At 51.5% G+C, this 22,273-nt stretch overlaps 1 protein-coding gene across 1 annotated transcript in view; it reads right to left on the bottom strand.

Moving 5' to 3' along the window:
* The window catches only part of ABHD12 (abhydrolase domain containing 12, lysophospholipase), a 70,351-nt gene that overhangs the window by 8,413 nt on the left and 39,665 nt on the right, over positions 1-22,273 (bottom strand). The window contains exons 2-5 of the mRNA XM_074347746.1: positions 11,245-11,369; positions 5,198-5,303; positions 3,190-3,309; positions 722-752 (exon numbers count right to left, since the gene is read on the bottom strand). Coding sequence (XP_074203847.1) covers positions 722-752; positions 3,190-3,309; positions 5,198-5,303; positions 11,245-11,369 — 382 coding nt within the window. The remainder of the gene's footprint in view (positions 1-721; positions 753-3,189; positions 3,310-5,197; positions 5,304-11,244; positions 11,370-22,273) is intronic.

Raw genomic sequence — 22,273 nt, 5'->3', positions numbered from 1 at the left:
GCAGGGTGGAGAGCAGTGTCCACAGGGTACACAAGTCCCCGTACGTCTGCCTTGTCCCCTCTGCCTGCATGTGATGGGCGTGATGGCCCTGGACGCGGAGCCACGGCCCACGTCAGCTTCAGGACCACACGGCCGGTGATGACAACCACACAGAGGGGACAGTCTGTTCCCCCCAGGAGCCCCCACGCCCAGACACCTGCTGGTGCTTCCACTACGTTGGCCTGGCATCTGTTTCAACTGCAACCTGCACCTGGTGGACACGAGAAACCTCTGTGTGGGCAGAATTCCGAGCCCAACCCCAAGGAAAGGGTGGCTCCCTGGCCCCTCGGTCCTCTGGGACTCTTGTACATGCATGACCCAGCTACACAAACAATTTCAAACGACTTTTGTGTACTCTGCCAACATCTGGCATGTGATCGACAAAGTCCATTCATTCCCATCTTGGAAACCATCCCCAAAGGCAGCCACACGGGAAGCACTCCACAGTGAGACGTCCGTAAAAGGCAGCTGGAAGATCAGCAATGATCAGCTCCCAGAGTTATCAGGGGGACCCTCTTCTGCTCACACCCCCTGGAAGGGACATCCGGGAAACAGCAGGCAAGCAGTGCTCTCTGCAGCACAAGCCGTGCGGGCCACACAGCCCGTGGGACCTGCTCCGACCACCTGTCCACTGTGTGAGCACCGCTCTGTCCATCCTAACCCGTGTGCCACCCTCACCTACCTTGTACAGCTCCACGCGGTGGTCGCCTCCCCTAGGTCAGGGCAAGGAGACAAGAACAGCGTTAGTGCACCTTCCCGCGAAGGAGGCCCAGGGCCAGCCCTGGGGCACCTGGCCTTTTGTGCTCGGTCCCCAGCCTTGCACAGGGAGGGTGGTGGACGGGTGACCTCCTCCTCAGGGCACCTATGTGGCTCCTAGCTTGCCTCTACCATGCGGTGCCAAGCAAGGGACAGTCTGGGCTCCACGGGATGTTTAATTATCACCTCACTTTTGTTTTGACCTGGCAATGCAGACCTACTGTACAATCTCCAGAAGACATGAGGGCCTTCAGCTCCCCAGTGTCCAGGACCACTTCCTTGCCGGCCCACACACCAGGGGGACGGGCCACAGGCACCTGCTGCCTCAACCTTTCCACCTAAGGAGCCGCGGCCGGCTCAGAACTGTCCTCTCGGCCACTCACACTCCTCACTTCGTGGTCACTTCGGCCCTGACCCACCTGCTGCAAAGTGAGGTTCTGAGCTGCAGCAGCCCCACCCAAAGTCCTTCCACATACGTGCCCGTGGGTGGAATGCTGGTGAAGGTGCCACCACGATCCCACGGCTACTGTGGCCCTGCCAGCCCCTGCCCAGCAGACACGCGCTGCAGTGGGTGCCACAGTGACACGACGTCACCCCTGCACCTCTTCCTCCTCTTTCTGCCCAGAGGTTGCCCAGCTGAACCGAGGACAGACACCAAAGCGGGGACAGGGCTGCCTTGGGAGAGGGAACGGGGGAAGCATGTGGTGGGCAGGCTCACCCTCACCAGACTTCCCAGCTCTTTGTCTTTTTTATAATGAGCGCCTGGCCATTTCAGGAATGTGTGCTCGGGGAAGGCGTGTCCCTGGGGGAGGCAAGAACAAGATGGAGGAGCAAAGCCAGTAAAACCCACAAACAAACATTCAAACGACCGAGTCTCAAGACCAGAAGGAAATAGTGAAACACTCTGTTGTCTCTGTAAGAGGTCGTTGTGGCTGTTTCTTAAACTTCCCCAAAACTGAGCCTTAGCAAGAGGAGGGATTCAGAGTGTGACACAGTGTTGGGGGCAGCCTAGGGGTCTGGGCCTCGGGGAGCCAGGGCTGCCGCTGTCCTGCCCGGCGCCTGCCCTAGGCAGTCTGCGGAGCTTGGGAAGGGGCAGCAAACCCTCAAGTCACACGACCCTGCCATCCTGCAGTTACGGGCACTTTGTCACCATGCGACTGGCACTGCTCACAGGGAACTCCAAACTTCCCTCATTTACAGAAGGAGGCTCCAGGAGATGTTTGGAGCCACCTGCTCTTTGAAAAGCAGAAAGAGAAACCCGCCACAGCTCATCCCGGACCAAGGAGAGCAGGCTGCCAAGTGTGTCTGAGTCAGAGCTCAGCGCTCTGCTCTCTCGGCCCAGGATGTCCTCACGGTCCCGGCTTCCTGGGACGTCCTGCCACGTCCTCTGCGCAGCCCTGTCCAGACACCGGCCGTGGCCTGCTTTCCCTCCAGAGAGGCTGGCGTCGTCCTCCTTGCTGCCTGTGAAGTGACTGCCCGCAGCCCAGCCCTGCGGTGCCCACCTCCTCGCTAGCTCTCGCACAACCCAAGGAAGCAGCAGCAACAGGGACGCTCTCTGGGGTTTCAGGCGACGCTTGTTCAGAAAATGCCTCTTCTCTCACCCCACCAGCTCCCCTGCAGACTCTCAACAAAGCCAACCATGTGGGCTGGAGGGAGCCTTCTTTAAACAAGGATGGGCTCCAGTCCCCGCTAGTCCAAAGGACGCCCGTTAAACCCCCCTGAAGAGCATCTGGGGTAACTGGGCGAGGGCTTCATCTGCAGAGACACGGGTGCCTCCTCCACAGCCCAGAGGGAGGTCTGGTGTTGCAAGCTCCGGCTGGACACACGCTGGCCTGATAGCACGGCAGGGCGGCCTCCGAGGACAAGCCTGTCCCTGCATGCTCAGCTGGGGTCTCTCTGCGTGGGTCCCCCAGCCTTTGGCCATCCCTCCTTTGATGTCGCCCTCAGCACCCCCCCAGGAGTGTGCCTCCCCGTCCAGTAGGGGACGCCTGCCAGTGAGGAAGTGTCCTCAGACCAGGATGACAGACTGCACCGCCTGCCCACTGAGAAGCCTTGCTCCTAAACCAGGAAGGAGGACACCTGCTCTGGCTCAGGCTCTGGGACCCTCCGACAGACGCAGCCGCCTCCACCCCACCCCAGGGGGAGCTTCAGATCAGGGGTTTCTGGACACAGCCGCCCACAGCTGCTCAGCCGGTGGCTCTGAAGCAAGGGAGGGGCCCAGGCCCTACTGCACTCAGCGCTGCTGCGCTCTGGGGCTGTGGGAACATGGCTTGGTGTCAACCTCCCCCAGACCCAGAGGGACTCCGCCGCCCCGAGCTCTCAGGCTGCCCATAGCCCAGGCGCTGGGGCCCCTCACCACGGAAAGCCCCGAGGCAGGACACGTCTCCTCCTCACCTGGTGCCCGCGTTCCCGTGCAGGTACAGGATGATGGGGTGGCTGGAGGCCAAGGCTTCCTCGTACCACAGCTGGTCCTTCCCTTGGGCGTTTTTCCACCAGAGCGCGGGGACGGTGTGCCTGAAGCAGGAGCAGAGGGAGCACACGTCCGGCAGGGCGATGGCGGGCGGGAGGAGCAGAGCTGACTCACCGACCCCTCCCCCGCCCCCCAGCCACGGACGCTGCATGTGCAGCAGCGACCAGGGGTGTCAACGGGAGGCCCTGAGCGGTCAGACCCTGTCTGGCCGGGTCCAAGCAGCACTGGGCACTTCACGGGCACAGGCTGAGCAACACTACGCCCCATCAAACTTCCCATTTAAATCATGACACCTTGGAGGCAGCACGATGCTGCCGGGCGCACCGACTCAGCGACGCTGGTCTTCGTGGGTGCAGCCAGCAGAACCGCCCGAAGCCGGCCTGGTGCTGACCCACCTCTGCAGGGGGACCCCAGGCCCACACGGCAGCCCAGACTCCTCCACGCCTGGCCAGGCACACGGACACTTGGTCTAGCTGGCCAAACCCTCCTGCAGAGGGTGCTCTGGTTAATGCTAACTCAGGACACAGCAAAGTCACTGTTAACTGGGCAGGGTCTGATTCAGGAAGGGTGCTCTGTAAAATCTCAACTTCATTCAACGGAAGACTTACAAATATTACATAGCCAATTTCTTCTCTTCTAGGTCTAAGTGTCAGCAGCTCATTTCTAACAGCTTCTCTCTGACCTGGCTCAGAGAATCAAATCGTGGGTGGTTCTGACCACTGCAATTATCACCCTCCAACCATTACAAACCTACGACACAGAAGGCACATTTCAAGGTGCGGGGAGCTGGTGAGTCCCAGAGGTCAGCCTACTTGAAACCTGGAGCTCCTGATAAAGGCCCAGGCAGTGCCCAGGCGGCTGTGGGCCCATCCCTGGGCTCTCTTCCTGCTGCCATGCTGGGAAGGAGCTGCCAGCTCTCCCCAGCTCCTCTGCTGAGGGAGGACCTGTGAGGGGCCGGTGAGGGAGCTGCTGCCACCCAAAGGTCCCCACCACCATCACAGCAGCGGCAGAGAGAGTCTCACGTGGTCACCACCAACCCCGTTCCCAGGTAACCGCCCACAGACACCCGCCCCGCTCTGATCACGGGAGAAGGCCCGCTGGGCCTGTGTCTTCAAAGTGCAAGCCCACCCCCAGCACAAGGGCAGACAATTCCCCTGACATGCCTGAGCCAGACACAGGGTTCTGACTGAAGATGGAAATGCACAGTGGCCCAAAAGATCCTGGCTGTAAATGCTCCACTAAGTCAAGTCAGAAACGACCAGAGGCAACCCTGGTCTCAGCACTGAGAACCAGAACCTCCCCTCCCTGCAGGGCCGTCACCCAGGACGCCCGCACGGGGACACCACCCGAGCACTTCACCCAGAACCTTCTCACGGCTCTGCTGAGACAAAGGCAGCGATTCAGAGCTATTCTAGGGGAGAGAGAGAGAAGACGCCACAGGAGAGCCCTGTCCACAGAAAAATAGTAAATCATACTCCAGGGAGACACAAGATGTCACAGGACCTAAGTAGGTCCAACCTGAAAGCATGGCTAGAAAGTAAACACTAAGAAGACACAAATGCCACCCCATCAACGATGGAGAGAGCCACTCCCAACACCTCACCAGACGGGGAGCTCAAGCCTGCCCTCGCAACTCCCGGCTTACACTCCCCTTTTAGTAAGGCTTTGTGCACGAGCCCAGCTGGCCCACAAGGCCTCCGCCGTTCAAGCCCTCGGAGCAGAGCCAGCGCTGCCGTCTCGTGCTCCATCAGTATCGAATATAGCCGAGCTCTTTTCTTGGAAACAGCGGGAAAAGATAAAAACGGACAAGCACCAGTTCAGAGCCTGCTGTCAGGACAACACTGGACACAAGACACAGGCCCTCCTGCCTCTTGGAGACGCCCAGAGCCAAGGGGTCCAGAGAACCCTGAAGCCCTGAGGGCACACACTCACCAGACTCCAATGGTCACGTCTTCCTCTGGCTGGAGGTAGTAATTACAGGTGTGATTCAAACCTTGATCCTGCGGTTTTTTCAAGTCAATGAAATAGGGAACCCGCACTGTGAGGGACAAAGAGGTGGAAACCAGGATTAGTGGGGTGGACAGACACACGCACACAGCACAGGTGAAGCTCTCAGAGTGCCCAGGATTCCCCCAGTGCCATACTGCCAGGTGCACTGGCCCTCCGGCTGCAGGCTGGGTGGGGCAAGTGTATCTACATACCCTTCAGCAAGGTTGAGGTCCGAGGAGAGACGGACTGCAGGTGGTTTGAAGAGTGAGAAGATGCAAAGTAGGGAAGGGAGGACCCTTGGGAGACCTGAGGGTCAGCCTGGCACGACAGAGGGTGGAGGCAAGGAGGCCAGCGAGGCCTGCAGAAGCAGCTCAGGTAAGTGAGCTATGCCTGAAGGCTGGAGCCAGGTGCCGGGGGAGGGACAACAGGAAAGGTGACAGATGGACGTGTGCTCTCGACCTGGGCCGGCAGGCTTGACAACCACCTGAACCTGGGTGTGAGCCAGGTCTGTGGGGCTCTGAGGTTTCTAGTGCTGTCACTCAGCAGAGAGTACAGCTGGAGAGGAGTGGGTGCAGGGAGAGGAGGACCCAAGGACCCCGTCCAGGGTGCAGGGACGTCGAGGGAATGGGACAGCAGCTACTTGTCAGCCCTGAATGTAACAGGTGACCTGCCAAAGGGCAAAGGCTGGATGAAGGCGGTGCCCCCACAGCCTTCAGACAGAGGTGACTTAAGTCCTTGGACCTGGAGGAACCTCATGAATTACAGGGAGTGAGACAGCAGGGAAGTAGGTAAGACCACCCTGCTGCTACATGATCCCATGTTGTTGCGCAGACAAGCAATGCTAGCGCCAGCACGCACGCCGAGTGTGGCTTGGGAAGGAGAGAGGCACGCTAGGCTGCTAACTTGGGTTTCAGGTGGGGGGGGTATGGGGGAGGGCGTCAATCTTCCCTTGTACACCACTGCAGTTTTATTGCTTGTGGTGACCACAATTTTTGCAGTTTTAAGTTATATTTAGTTGAAAAATGAAAAACTGATTAAAAAAAAAACAAACCTAAAATCTTAAGGTGGGATTTGCTCATATTTTATAAAATGGCAATGCCCAGAGGGGGTCGGGGACAAAGGGCAGAGTGGTCCTGACTTTCAGCCAGCCCCACCTTCTCCCAGGAAGTCATGTGACTCTGGTTTTCCTTGGGGAAGGCAGTAGTTTCCTTAGTAACCTACACAGCCATGCAGCGCAGGAGCCCAACGTGGTCACCTCCCTCGCTGCCCCCTCCCCAGCCTCGCCATCAACATCCTGCCCCATGACCTTTGTGCTGCTGTCCTTCCTCCAGAATGCTCTCCCTACCTTTCAACTCTCACTTCCTCAAATGTCCCCACCACTCAGGAAACATTTGCTGAAAAAATGAAACAGCTGACTTCACGAGGACATGGGTTTACACATGTGCTCCTTCCCCCAGAAATTTCCTGAGCAGCTCAGACCACATGGGCAGACAAATCCTCCCCCCAGGGCTGCTTCTGAACCCCCAGCTTCTTAATCCATCTCTTTCCCAAGAAGCAGCCTACATCTAAAAACTTTAATATCACTTTCTCTCAAGAAAGACGGCACTCAGAGGAGGTGGCATCATACTTGCTGGTGCTCCCGGGGTGCTGCCACCCAACCCCCCACCCCACACAGCACCCCCGTCAGGCGGGCCGACTGCCGACTCAGCCCCTGCCCCTCGCGGCTCGACGCGGGGAGCAGGATTTGCAGCCCGCAGCCTGACTCCAGGGCCCACACTCGTGGCAGGTAAACCGTCTGATCCTGGTGGGCCCGTAAAGTGCTTGTTAACCGTCGAACTCTGTCCCCCAAAACAGGGGGACGCTGAAGTCCTAACCCCGAGCACATCAGAAGGTGACCTCATTTGGAAGCAGGGTCTTAACTGAGGAAATCAAGCCTAAGGAAGGTCATTGGGTAGAGCTGGTGTCCTTATCAAGAGGGGGAACTAGAACACAGAGACAGAAAGGACAGAGGGAGGACAACCCAAAGTCACAGGGAGAGGGCAGCGGTGTGACGGAGGCAGGGACTGGACAATGCAGCTTCAAGCCAAGGACACCGGCCACCACCAGAGGCTGGAAAAGGCAAAGAAGGCGCCACCCACTGTCTCAGAAGGGCACGGGCACCAGGCTTCTGAAGCTCCAGAAGCGGGACAACGCGCTCCTGGGGTCTCAAGCCCCCGTGCGTATCTGCTGTGCTGTGTACGACGTTCTCAGAGGCTGCGGGCCTGGTCACTGGGGGCGTCTGCTTTGGACACAGGCGCCCACCCTGCCGCTCCTGTGACCTTGCTCCGGGCCGTGGGGGCTGGGGCTGCAGCACCAGGTGCCTGCCCACCATCTGACGCGGGCGGGAAATGGCTTCCTCAGCAAGACTCTGAACACCTACCTGCACCCAGACTCAGCCAGTTCTGCTACTGAGGCTGGAGCGCCCGTGCCAAACAGCAAGGGGGTGCCTGCAAGGGCTGAGGCTCTCTCCTAGAGAAGGTGGCCATGCTGCTCACACGCCGCCCCAGAGTTCCGAGAGGACCCCTGCCCGTGCAGAGTGTATCATGAGGGTTAGCAGCTAATCCCGAAAGCTTCCACTCCAGAGGAACTGGAACTGAGAAGCTCAGTTCTACTCTAGGACCACCTCACCCTACAAGGCCTGTCTTCCAGGTCACTTTTACCTCTGTTTTAGAAACAACAGTAGAAAAGGGCACAGTGACTCTGCCGAGTGCAGCAGATGTCGCCCCTGTGCTCCCCTCCAGCTAGTGGGTGGTGCTGGCCAGTCCTGGGGCCGCTGCTGGTGTAAGTGAGCACAAATGCCTCAAGGCAGAGGAAAGGGGTCCAGGGGTGCAGGGGACCTGGGCTGGCCAGAGGGGCGTCTCGCATCTGCCTGGGCCAGAGCACGGCTCACTCCTGCGTGGTCACAGCCCTTGGACCCGTGACGCCGAGATGCTGGCTGGAGCCCCCGCTCCCAGCCCACGGGCAGCCCACCGAGGAGGGGGGGGCAGGGGCAGGAGCCAGGCGCCTGGGACAGTGACCTAGCTCTTCATGGCTACCTGTTACCAGCTCCGCCCACACAGGGCCGGAGTGCACAGCCCAGGAACCCGGCACACAGGCTCCTGCAGCTGCCGCGACCCGCCTCGGCTTTCTCCTGCTTCCCAGCTGTGCGTTTTCCACCCCCTGACCACGTGGTCATTTACCAGCAACCACAAACATCATTGGGGGCGACTGGGAAAGGACCCTGCACCGATAGTGCTCAGTGGACAGTGAGCAAATGTGTGAAGGGGCAGAAAACAGCCAGTCTGGCGGGGTGAGAGGCCGGGACCCCTGGGCCGCAGAGGACACGTCTGACTGCCTGTGGGCTTTGAACACCGGGCTCTGCGGCACCCCAGGCACAGGCACCCCGCCCTGACACACGGAAGCAGCAGGGCAGCAACAGGGAAGGGCTGGGAGGGCCCGCTGGGTTTTATCCAATTCCAGGCTCGACCTGAAGACAGGGAAGAAAGCTGTGAGGGCCGACAAGGACTGCTAAGGGGAAGGAAACGGAGGAGGCTCAAGGACCGATGTCCCGTGAGAGCTGTAGGTGACTGGCTGGACTTCTGCTTTAACAAGTAAGGAGACCACATATTAAACGTAATCTCCAGAAAAGGCCCACGGCAGGCAGCATGCAGGGAAGAGCAACAGCCTCTGGCCCGAAGCAGCCCTTGCCGCCCAGTGATGGCTCTAGATCCCAGGGCAAGAGGCTGCGAGAAGGGAGCCAGACTTCAAGACCACAAAATCCTCTGTCACCCACACAGCTGGGGGCATGGACGTTTGAACGCAAGTATTGAAACACACATCTACTTACGCTTACAGGTTCAGACACCGATGAAAAGGCCGGCAGGGAACAGTACCATGACAGTGATTTTCTCCAAGCAAGTTTCATTTTCTTCTTCAAATCATTCAGAGCTTTTCAGTTCATCTTTTGTTTTTAGGAAAGCTTGTATGTTTTGCTTATGAAAATACATGTGAAGTAGAATGATGCCTGAACCACAGACATGAGCCTTCGCCTAGAGCTCACTTACCTGATTTATAGATTTAGTTTCAGATAAATTTGCTATAAATTTATGAATATTTTAATCAAGTTTTGGGCCCCAAAAGATTGTTGTATTTCCTTCAATGCCCAACTGGAAATGCATAGCTCATGAGTCACATGTTGAGGAGACAAGAACCGAGGTGCCCCCCATACACACAGACCCTCTAGCAGCGTGAGATGAAACTGCCAAGTCACTAGAGGATGGCAGGGAGGCCCCCACCTCCTCCACAGGGGAGGGCACAGACAAGTACCCCACACCCACGGCTCCCTGGGGGCACTGGGCAGCCTCACTGCCCTGGGGCCCTGCCAGGAGAACCCAGGAATATCCTGCCTTGTCATTAGGAAATCAACAGAGCAAAACTTGTGGGCTGTGTCTGAAGTAGCCCAAATGACTGATCTAAAGAAAGTCAATTCAATTCAAATATCCGCTGGGACCCTTCTGTGTGGCAGCCCAGAGAGCAACAGGCCACCTGCTGCCAAGGCCTCTGCCCAAGGCGCCCGGAAGTGCCCGAGCCTGCGCTGGGGGAGGCTGTGCGGTCAGTCTAAGGGCTGCTGCATCAGGAAACGTGCAGCCTGGGCTTCATGTTCCTTCTCATTAGTGGCCAAAACTCAGAGATGATAAATTCCTAGAAGTTCAGCTACATTTCTGTTAGAAAAAATCAAATGTGTCTTAGTGTACATGTGTTTTACACTTATTTTAAGACAGCCAAATAGAAACCTTATTTTAGATTTGTGAAGCCTTAAATACCGATCTTACGATTTCTGTTCCTCCTCCCAACTGCTCCTCTTTAGAGCGGAAACTCCCTTTCAGCAGTGACGTCCACGTCCTTGGGACCAAGCCTCCTGCAGACGTAACAGCCGTGTACTGATGCACAGGTGCGTCTGCAGAGCCCGTGGCACTTGTGTCACTACGGATGAGGCCCCACCACCTCTCGCCCTGCCCGCCCCAGGCCAGCTGCACAAGACCTGTCACACCGCCGGCCGTCCTCTCCCAGGTCTCCGTGTACTGCCCCTCCCATCTCCCCACCAGCTGCCCTGTGGCCTCCACAGCACAGCCCAGCTTCCCCAGCCTCCAGCTGTGCACACACCAGTTCACACCCCATTGCTACAAACCAGCACAACCCAAGAGCCACAGAGCCACCTCACCTGCTCTGAAAGCGCCCCACACCCGACCCGAAGGTCACCACTCAGGTGCCAAGCACCATGTCCTAGCCTCCAACCTCCAGCACCTGCAGAGGCAGCCCCTTCCCCTCCTGCTGTGTCTGTAAAGTGATGCTTCTGAGAAGGATCACTCTTGGCAAACACGGAGCCTCCACTTCCTCAGCTCAGTATGTCCACACTTTCTCCTCCCACTGGCCCAAAAGTAAACGTGAAAAAAACCCCAAATTTGGAACACATAAGGTCCAAGTTAACTGAAGGAGACTGTAACACCTCAAAGCCAGCATATAATTCCACAACAACCAAGGTATGTTAGGCTTTTTCAAAGGAAAAAACAGATTTTTTTTAAAAAAGTAAAAAGGCCTAATTATTTTTTAAGGCACTTCACTTTTCAGTGGTCATCTTTCCCAAGGACAGCTAACCTCCGAGCCTGCACAAGTGACAAGGCATCTCCAACACGACATCTTCATAAGACTCTCCACATTGTCAGTATTTCTGACCAACTCAGCTGAAAAAGAGCCCCAGCCATGCAGCAATCACCTGCGCTCATGAATGCCAGCCCTGGAAAGCAGTGCCCACCTTACAAACATCTTGTGACTGGTAAGGGGCACAGGGAACTTTCTGGACAACAAAAAGGTTCTGTATTTCCTGAGCTAAATGATGGAGATATAAATACATAAATTACCATGAAAACGAACTCTTACTAAAATTAACGGAAAAATGAACGCACAGCACTTACCGAAGTTCAGGAAAATCAGCTTGGCCTGTATCCCAGGACACAGTTTGACGAGAACTGGAATGGTCAGGTACAACCCCACAACGCAGAGGAGTATCTTCCTCAGTCGGAAGCACAGGCTCTTCCGCCTGCAAGAGAAAAGCAGTGAGCAGGTCAGAGGCGCTCGGCTTCTCTACGTTTATCAACAGCTTTGATCCAACAAGAGTCAGTGATAAGAGAGGCCCCTCCACCCGCTTTTGTCTTTTAATTTGCACCTAAAACTCTACCAGAGGATAAAATGTCTTTTCCTGAAAGCCAAGGAAACAGTCCTGTTGACGTCCTAGTAACCCTTGGGATCCAAACACAGCACAGATGTCAGATCCCCAGAAAGTGCCCAACTGTTGGTCGGGAGCTGCAACCTCATCTCAGGAGAGCAGCTGGCTGCCTGGGGGCATCTGATGACCCTCTGCTGGCAGGCGCAGGTGCGGGCCACCCGTTAGCTCCCTGCAGGAAGCACGCGCTACACAGAACCTGCCCAACCAGGTCCTGGGAGGGAGCAGGGGGCTGAGAACAAGATGTGGCCTTCAACGCCTGTTCTCGAGTTTCCGCCCGCGTTCCCTGCAGAGGCCCTTTCTCTGGGCTCCTCGGGCCAGGTCATCACCCCAGGTCTCCAGACCCTCTTCTAATCTATAACCAGCTCCAAGACTTTCTCATCCTGCTCCCCATCCCCTTTTCAAAAAACGTCCCTAGTGAAGAGACTCTTAAACTTCTTGGACTAAGGGCCTCTCTACAACTAAAAAATTAAGCTTCTGTTTATATGGTTTATGTTTATTACAATTTGTTTTATGAGAAGTTAAAAATAGTTTTAATACCTATTATTATCTAATAATAACAATAAACAACCCATTACATGGTAATATAATTAACATCCATTATAAAAACATTCTCCAATATGAAAAATTTTAGTGAGGAGACTGGCATTAACATTTTTATAGATTTCTTTAAGCCAGATAGCTTAACAGAAGACAGATGGATTCTCATTTCTGCATCTGCATTCAATCTGCTACAGAACCATACATCACGGAGCATCTGGAAATCTCCTGAAACCCAATGAAAGAACAAAGGTGAAAAAGGCAAACAGCATCTCAGTGTTATCATGAAATAGCTCTGACCTCAAGGACACGGTGAAGGTCCTGGGGAACCCACAAGCCTCGAGCACACATGGAAACTGCTGCTTTAACTCCACATACCAAGTCTCAACCTTAATGGGGCTAGCTATTTGGCTCTGGACTGCTTCAAAAAACAGTATTTAAGATGCTTTAAAAAATGCACCTTGAACTGCTGACACAAGCAACAACACAGAAGAGCCTCAAAAGCATTGCGCTCAGTCAGTCAGACAGATACATGCAATGACACACTGTGCAATTCCATTCATCTAAAAACCTACAGAAGGCAGAACTACGACAGGGACAGAGGAGCAGAACAGCGGCGGAAATACTCTGCACCTGGACTGCGGCCGTGGACAAACGGTTGTGCATGCGGGTAAATTTACAGGTAAATAAGACCTCAGTAAAGCTGAAGACAACATGCACACCTAACAATGTAATGCACTCACTCATGGACCAGGCTCATCCAACGACAGGAAGCAGAGCACCTGGCACCCCTTGGGCAGGGGCCACAAGGCAGCAAAGTGTGCCGCCTGCAACGGGGCTGCGCTCTCAGCGCCGCGGGGGGGGGGGCAGAGGGCTGTGAGAGAAGCACCTGCTGCAGGGTGATCTGACCTGGTCTGGGTTGCCAGGGAGGGGCCACTGGGTAGAAATACTAACTCAGGAATACAGGACTTAACTGAATGATGCAGGAGACATTTAAGACAGCATCTTAAATTCCATGCACAATCCCTGTGTTCAATGAGGAAAGGCATATAATATTGTGGTAAAGGTGCTGACTCTGCAGTCAAATAATCTGGTCCAACATCCAACCTGCCACTTACTAGCTGTGCCATCTTGGGCAAGATACTTAAACTCTCTGAGACTTGATTTCCTCCCTGGTGGTGGGGACAGACATGCTGCCTCTTCTGTGGGGCTCCTGGGAGGTCTACACACAACAGTGCAGGCAGAGTGCACACAGGAGGCCCTGGCACCAGGCCCGTGATATTTCAGAGCCGACACCACCATCTTTATACCCTCATCAGAGAAAAGCGCGGGGTCTGCGCACAACCAACGACCCTAATGAACGGAAGGCTGGGTGTGATGCAGAGGTCCAAAGGGGCCAAGAAGGATCCAGGGCTTCACTCTGAGAGAAACCAGAGAGCCCGTAAGAACTGAAGAGCCCACTGTCAAACACAGCCACCGACCGCCTGGTGCAGAGCGGGTGCTGGCGTCCTCTGCTCCAGCCGCCCTCAGCCACGCTTGTGTCCCTCCCACAACGTGCCCACGCACCCTCTGGCGCCCGCTGTGAGGTGTTCAGGTAGCTTGAGATTTTATCCCTGAAGAAAAGGAAAGCAAGTCCACACCAAGACGTGTTCAAAACTGTTCGTGGCAGCTTTATTCACAACACCCAGAAACTGAGACGACTCGAATGTCCATCAGTGGGTGAGCAGGTAAACTTGGTCTGTCCTCAGAATGGAACACTGCACAAAAGCCACAGGAGCCAGCTAAGGACACACGAGCCACGTGGACGAAGCCCAAGGTAACTGCGCCAAGGGAAAGATGTCGGAAGATGACCGGATCACCAACAGGCGCACCTACCAAGTGCTCCTATTTGTTAGCAGAATTAGTATTTTCCCTCCTGTGCTATTTCAGGGTGATGCTTTCTCTGTGGACGGTGGCTTTTCATCTCTGTGTTTTGAAACAGTGTACACAAGACGAAAACCACCTGATCCTTATAAAGTTAAAAGAATTTACGAAAAAGGAATAAGGAGAATGGAGGTTATGAACAATGTTTAGGGAAAAAAAATCACTTTCCTCATTTCTTCTTAAGCACAGTCCCTGAGTTTACAATGGTGTGAAAGCTATACACATTCAGCAGAAACCGCACTTGGAATTTTGACCTTTTCCAGGGACAGTGACATGGGGTGCAACCCTCTTCTTGTGACGCTGGGCAGCGGGCGCAGTTCCCAGTCAGCCACACGGTCTACGTGGACACTCACCCTGCTTTTCACTTTCAGAGCCACATTCAAGAAATTACATGAGGTATTCAACATTTTACTGTAAAACAGGCTTTGTGTTAGATGGTTTTGCCCAAATGTCAGCTAATCCAAGTGCTGTGAGCACCTTTAAGGCAGGCCAGGCTCAGCCACGGTGCTCGGTGGTCAGCTTTATTAAATATATTTCTGACTGAAGACTTTTACAACTTATGACAGGTTTATCAGGACGTAAGACCATTGTAAGTCAAGGAGGATCTGTAACTCCCACCTCCTTCTTGTGACAATCTCGTTAAAATTCTCAGGAATTCCCTTGGCTGCAGTCTTCACTGGTCACTGCTCGTAGCTCCTAGCCAGAAGTGTTCGTGGTTCTTGACGGTTTCACTGCAGGAGTGAGCACTTCCCGCACGGCCAGGGAGGGAAGCACCTCCTCCGTCCAGCACTGCTGCGGCCTGGTGTCACCACAGAGGCCTGTCTCTCCACACTTCACACGTCCATGTGCACAGGCACAATGTTTGCCTGTACAATGCTTCAGTGTGCTTTTCTTCAAAGGTTACTCATATAATTAGTACCATAAACAGATAATCAGACTCATTTGCCATGAAATAAAAGTGAATTGTAAAAATAAATATAATGAATGGACTTACCAGACAGCCCGGCAGTTGAACGTCCTGGGCATTTAGTCATGAGAAATAAAGACTCACTTTAGAGCAGGAACTTACACACAAATGTTTACAGCACCTCTAGTCACAACAGTCTCAAACTGGCAACAACGCAGATGCCGCAACAGGCAAACAGATAAACAAACCATGGACCACTACTCAGCAGCTGAAAGGGATGAACTACCACCCCCGTGCCAACCTGGATGAACTGGAGAATTGCGCTGAGGGGAAGGTCAATCAATCCCTAAGGGTTATACAGCACAAGTCCATTCATGTAACAGTCCTGAAATGATGAAGTTATAGAGATGGAGAGCAGATTAGTGGTTGTCCAGGCGTAGCGGTGGGATGGGGAAGGCTGGGTGGGCATAAAGGGTGTCACGGAGAGGCTGGTGGTGATGGTACAGGTGAGGTCCTGCGATGAGACTGCACAGCATCTCACACACACATGTGCAGTGAGTGCACATAAGCTGGAGAAGCCTGAACAAGCTGGGTGGACAGCATCAGTGCCAACTTTGGGGGCTTGACTCTGCACTATAGCAGTGTAAGGTGCTGCCATGGAGGGAGGCTGGGGAGAGGAGCACTGGATGTCCCTGAACATCTCTGTGCAACCTCCTATGAATACATAATTACTTCAAAATAAAAAGGTAAAAATAAACCAAAAAATTGGAAAGTTGCTACATCTAAAACTATAGTAAATAAAACATAAGTAGACATTAATAAGTCTGATCAACTTGTTGGATTTCACGTGTTCTCTCAATTTGTCCAACTAAATACATGCTCTATTTTCACATATGAGGAAACTGAGTCCCAAGGAGCTGACTTGCCCGAGCCTGCAGGGCAGGCCTGACTGACCTCTGCCCCTGTGCTCCTGTGGGCCTACTGAGGCATCCCCAGCTCTGCTGACCCCTTCACCCTGGCCTCCCTTCCTGGAGACGAGGCCCAAACTAGAGGCAGGAGGTCCAGAGCACCCAACACACAATCTGGGATTTAGTCTCCTGTGATGACAGATTTTTAGACATTTTTTGATAAGAGGACTCAAACAGATTACTTGAGAAAAGGACAATTTGTGCAATCTACAACTTCCTGCTGTGTCCTAGAAGGGCAGACCCAAAGCAAGCCTTGGTAAGTAACTGGTTGGTAAGAACTTGAGATGGAGGCTGAGAGGGAAGGGAGGGGTGAGGAGGTGCCTGGGAAAGGCCAGAGGGTCGCAGAAGGAAGCCCGGAGCCCTCGGTAGGCATGCGGGTGGCCTCAGGGTGACACTAGCTGGTTCCGCTGTGGCACTAGTGAAAGACCAGACAGACAGATCAATGGAACAGAGGAGAGAGCCCAGAAATAGACCCACAAAAATACAGTCAACTGATCTTTGACAAAGGGGTAAAATCAACCCAATGGAGCAAACACGGTCTCTTCAACAAGAGTGCTGAAACAGCCAGACATCCACGTGCAAAAAATGAATCTAGACGCAGACCCCACACCCTTCACAAAAAATAACTCCAAACGGATCATAGAGCTCAGGTAAAATGTGAGACTGAAACTCCCAGAAGGTAACAGGAGAAAATCTAGGCAATCTTGGGTGTCATGATGACTTTTTAGCCACAACACCAAAGGCACAATCCATAAAAGAAAGACTTGATAAGTCAGACTTCATTAAAAACAAAAACGTCTGCTCTGTGGAAGACAATACCAAGAGAACGAGAAGACAAGCCAGAGACTGGGAAAAACTGTTCACGAAAAACACACTGGATAAAGGCCTGCTATCCAAAATGTGCAAAGAACTCTAAGAACTCGACAATGAGAAAACAGCCCAGTTAAAAAACTGGCGTGAGCCCGAACAGACACCTCGCCAAAGAAGACATACGGACGCAGTAAGCACGTGAAGCGACGCTCCACCCAATGTGCCATCAGGGAAATGCGACGTGAAACAACAGCGAGGTGCCGCTCCACGCCCATCAGAGCGGCCACAATCCACAACGCTGCCAGCACCCAGCGCTGGCAAGGGGGTGGTGCAGCCACTTTGGAAGACAGTTTGGCAGTTTGTTACAAAACTAAACATACTCTTACCATCTGATGTAGCAATCATGCCCCTTGGTATTTACCCAGACGAGCTGAAAACTTACATCCAAGTGAAAATCTGCACACGGATGTTTACAGCAGCCTTATTCATAATTGCCAAAATTTGGAAGCAACCAAGATGTCGTTCAATAGGTGAATGTGTAAATAAACTGTGATGCATCCAAACAATGGAATATTACTCAAAAATAGAAAGGAATGAAGGGTGAGGGGGGTTGGAAGGGACAGACTGGGAGTTCGAAATTCGTATATACTGATAGGCATATGTAGAATAAACAAGATTATACTGTATAGGACAGGGAAATATATACAAGATCTTGTGGCAGCTCACAGCAAAAAAAATGTGACAATGAATATATGTATGTTCATGTATAACTGAAAAATTGTGCTCTACACTGGAAATTGACACAACATTGTAAACTGACTATAACTCAATAAAAAAAAATGTTAAAAAAAAAAAAAAAGAATGAGCTCTGAAGCCATGAAAAGACTTACAGGAAGCTTAAATGCATATTAGTAAATGAAAAGACAATCTGAAAAGGTTACATAGCATATGATTACAACTATATGACACCCTAGAAAAGGCAAAACTGTTACCAAACTAGCTTCCTCCTGCCAAATGAGCAGCACTTCAAAACACTGAGGTGCTGAAGTTTGCAGCAGAGAGGGTTTGCTCTCCAGGTAGCTCTCAAGGTGAGAAGATGGGTGAACAAGTCTCAGGTCTCCCTCCCTGAAGCCAAGGGGCTCAGGGTACTTACGGGACAAAGAATAAAGCAGCAGGATGGTCTGAGGCATGGGGAGCGTGGGGAAAGGTGACTGGAAAATGTGCAGTCATCATCGCTCTGCACAGGCGTAAGACTGTGAGAATGGAATGACCTGAGAATGGAATTTTTGGCCCTCTCATGTCAAAAGGTCATGAAGTGGACAGTGGCACAGGCCCAGTTGGAGGGTCAGTGGTCCTATCCAGTCCTAACCAGCTCAGCCCAAACTAGACACAGCTGACTCCAAGCTCCTGGAAAACAACTCAGACAAACAAACATTCTACCGTTTAGACTAAGTGCTCCCTGGAGGACACGGAAGTCCTTTGTGGACGACCTTGATCAGTGAAGGCAGGTGAATGGGTTTCACTAATGATCACCCACATTTCAAAACTAACTGAGACAGCAAAAGAGTCAGTGGCTGCCACGGGTTGGAGAATGGAGGGATGAGTGGGTGGAGCACAGGGGATTTTTAGGGCAGTGGAAGTATCCTGGACGATACTACAATGGTGGACACAGGTCATTACACATTTGTTAAGACCCCAGAATGTGCACCAAGAGTGGCCCTAATGTAAACTATGGCCTTTGGGAGAATGGCGTGTCACTGCAGGCTCACTGACTGTAATAGATGCACTGTTGTGGCAGGGAAGTGAGTAGTGGGGAGGTTGTACGTGGGGGCAGGAGACAGACAGAAAATCTCTATACTTTCTGCTCAGTTTTGCTGTGAACCTGAAACTGCTCTAAAAAATAAAGTTTAAAATAGTCAGTCACACATAAGCAGACAGTTGGGTGGTGGCTCTCGGGGCTGTGGGGAGGGGGAGGCAGGGAGCTCCTAGCCAGCCGGCAGGAAGGTGCAATTATGCAAGATAACAAGCCCCAGAGCCCCGCTGGACAACGACGTCCCTACCTCCCGCAACACTGCACCACGCACTCCAAAACGGATGTGTCCTTACGACTAGGACAAAACGTCTCATGACATTAAGATGAGTGTCTTATGACACGACAAAAAGATAAACTTTAAAAATAGTTTACTTATTAAAACAACGAATAACAACAGCGCTCCTTGGAGTTCTGACATGTTTGGGGCCTCAGGAAACCCAAACCCCAGGGTGGGAGGCGAGGGCGGTGCAGGAACGGCGAGACAGCGCTTAGTGGATTCAGGCGAACGGAACTGAACTTAAATTCCACACTAGGAGCTGCACAGGACTGGAAAGAGAAACTAGTCTTGAAAACGCAAGAGCCCTTGTGTTAGAGATTTTATATCATTATTTCTATCAGAAAGTTCTATGCTTGTACGTAATTAAGTTCTGCAGAAGTAACTAAGCGGCAGGTTTTGTAATCGAGAGGAACAGCGGCACGGTGTTCTCAGCAGAGTTCTCCCTGGAACCTTCTCTCTCCGAGTCCTGAAACAGTCCTCTGTCTGTCTTGAGAACTGCACTGGGGTGGCTCCCTGGGGTATGCTCATTTCTCTCTCACCCTGGGAGTTTTTTCTTACACAGGATATGTAAGTTTCCAGATTTCTGATGTTATCTCTTGATATGAATATTTACTGATGAAACACATTCATTTAATTTTAATATATGAGAGTTGTATAAGTTTCTGGTAATTAAATTTAATTTCTCAAAATTCTATTTCAGTCAGTGCTATGGTCAGGAATAAATCTTGTCAGCAAGTCTGAAAATCTTTTTAAAAGGCACTCAGAAAAAAACTTTACAAGTCTGTATCGCATTTGCACAATCAGCAAAATGAAAAATATTTTCACATTTAGAAAAAGTTCATTCAAAAAAATACAAAATTGATGAAGTTATCCAAAAGCTGTTTCTTTAAGAAAAAACAAGAAATAGACTAACACTTTTTTGGCTAGAAAGAGAATATAAATATACAAAATTAGAGATCAGAAAAGAGATAAACAGAGGTGAAAAGATTTTTTTTAATAGAGAATATTATGTGCTTTGTAAGCTAATAAAATTTTTGTAATTCAATGATATATAGGTCTTTTTGTAAGAAAATATAAATGGTGATAATTCACTCAAATTGTCAGAAAAAAATAAATAAATCCTATACCCAAAGGAGGTACTGGATAAAGCTATCAAAGAATTATGTCCCTAAAGGACACTAAGCCCCTAACTTTCAAGAAACAGATGTGTATCATATCACACCACCTGTGGAAAAACACAGAAAAGAGAAAATGTTCAAAATCAAAGCTGGTTTTAGTATAATTGAAAGATAGAACCACAAAGAAATGACCAATGAATTTCAACTAAGAATAAAAATACAAAAATCCTGGTAGTTTAAAAGAAAATCAGGTAGGAATATAAAACGGTGCAGCTTCTGTGGAAAACAGTCTGGTAGTTCCCCCAAAAGTTAAACAAAGAATTTCTGTACAGCCCAGCAATGCAACTCCCAGGTGTACACCCAAAAGACATGAAAGCAGTCTCAAACAAGACACCTGCAGACCAATGTTAACAGCAGCAGCATTACAATAGCCTGAAGGTGGAAGCAACCCAAGTGCCCATCAACACATGAATGGATGAACAAGACATGATATACACATAGTGGAATATTACTCAGCCATGAAAAGGAATGTAGCATATGCTACAACGTGGTTGAACCTTAAGCACATGCTGAGTGATGGGAGGGCATAGCTCAAGTGGTAGAGTGCATGATTAGCATGCAGGAGGTTCAGAGTTCATTCCCCAGTAGCTCCTCTAAAAATAAATAAATAACCTAACTACCCCCCACCACAAAAAACTGAAACAAAACAAAACAAAACACGCTGAGTGAAATAATCCAGGCATAAAGAGACAAATACTCTCTGATTCCACTTATATGAGGTACCTAGAATAGGCAAATTCATAGAGAAAGAAAGCCAAACACTATTTAGCAGGGGCTGAGGGGTAGGGTGAGGAGGAGGAGTTAACATCTGCTAGGTAACAGAGCTTCTGTTTGGGAAGAGGGAAAAGTTCCTGAAGTCGACAGTGGTAATGAGGCAAAACACTGTGAGTGTGTTTAATGCCACTGAATTGTACACTTAAAGGTGGTTAAAACAGTACATTGCACGTTAGGTCTATTTTATCTCAATTAAAGAAAAATCAAGTCCAGGGTACATAACAAAAGATTAACACAATGTGTACACAGGCAGATTTACTCCAGGAGCAGAAGGATCAGCCAGGGTAGCAGTCAGAGGATGAGAGAGAGACTCTAAAGGGTTAACAAGTTCAACATGCAGTCCCAACAATCACCATGTAGTAAACCAGGACCCAGGAACATCCCCCTAGATGACAACATTCGTACCTATCTCAGAATGGTGATCAAGACCAAGTGGCACTTGGGGGTAAAACACAAGACCGAGGTAGAATGTTTACCATCATCAACATGACTCAACACTATCCTGGAAGTGTAAGTTAAAATAATAAAGCGAGAGAAAATACAAAATAAAACTATTAAAAATGGAAGAGAAAAATAGAAGTTAATTGTCTATATAAAAAAATCCATGAGACTCAACTGAAAAGCTATAGAACAAATGATGATGATGATGATGATGATGATGATGATGATGATGATGATAATGTTTAAGAAAGTGACCAGTTGCCAAATAGATGCCAATACTTTTCCTACATACCAGGATTTAAAAATTAAAACATGCACTGGGGAAAGGTCTATATCACAATAGGAAAACATTTTTTTAATTTCCCAAGAATCACCTTAACAAGAAATGAGAAAACTGGGGCAGAGGGCCAAGATGGCGGAGTAGAAGGATGCTCGTAGCTCACCCTCTCCCACAAATACACCAAAACTCACACCTATGGACCCACCCAGCCAACCAGAGCACCTGCTGAACTCCAACAGAACATTGCCCTCTTCAAAAGACAAAGACGCCACGAATGTGGTAGGAGAAAAGGCAAAAAGAAAGAAGAAAAAGCAAAACAGCACGGGACCGGTCCCGTGGAGAGGGAGTAGCAAAGGAGGAATGGCGCTCATTCGCTGGGTCTCCCCTTCTCCAACAGAGAGTCCAGTGGGACAAAGGGGGAGCCTCCGAGGCTCAGATCTGTACGGAGCACCCCTTGACCGACAGAACCAAGTTAAATAGGCACAGAGGGTCCCTGTGACACCCAGCCCGAGATGTGAGCCGACAGCTGGGGGATGGGACAGGCTGCCCGAGCCAGGCAGAGGACTGGGGCGGCTGCACTGATGTAGCCCCGGGGGACTGCAGCGGGCTGCACGCCATGGCTGAGAGGGGACACAGAGCAGAACAACCTGCGCCCCCCATAAGTTACAAAAAAAAAAGAAAAGAAAAGAAAAGAAAAGCAACGCTGCTGGTGTGCCCTGGGGGGAGGGCGCCATAGCTTTTGTCTCCTCAGACCCGCGGAGCCATTACTGGCACTTCTCGCGATAAGAGAGACGGGGAACAGCCACAGCC

The sequence above is a fragment of the Camelus bactrianus genome, chromosome 19 (genome assembly GCF_048773025.1).
Source record: "Camelus bactrianus isolate YW-2024 breed Bactrian camel chromosome 19, ASM4877302v1, whole genome shotgun sequence".
Lineage (NCBI taxonomy): Eukaryota > Metazoa > Chordata > Mammalia > Artiodactyla > Camelidae > Camelus > Camelus bactrianus.
The sequence above is the reverse complement of the archived record's forward strand: the minus strand, read 5'-3'. Positions and strand labels throughout refer to the sequence as shown.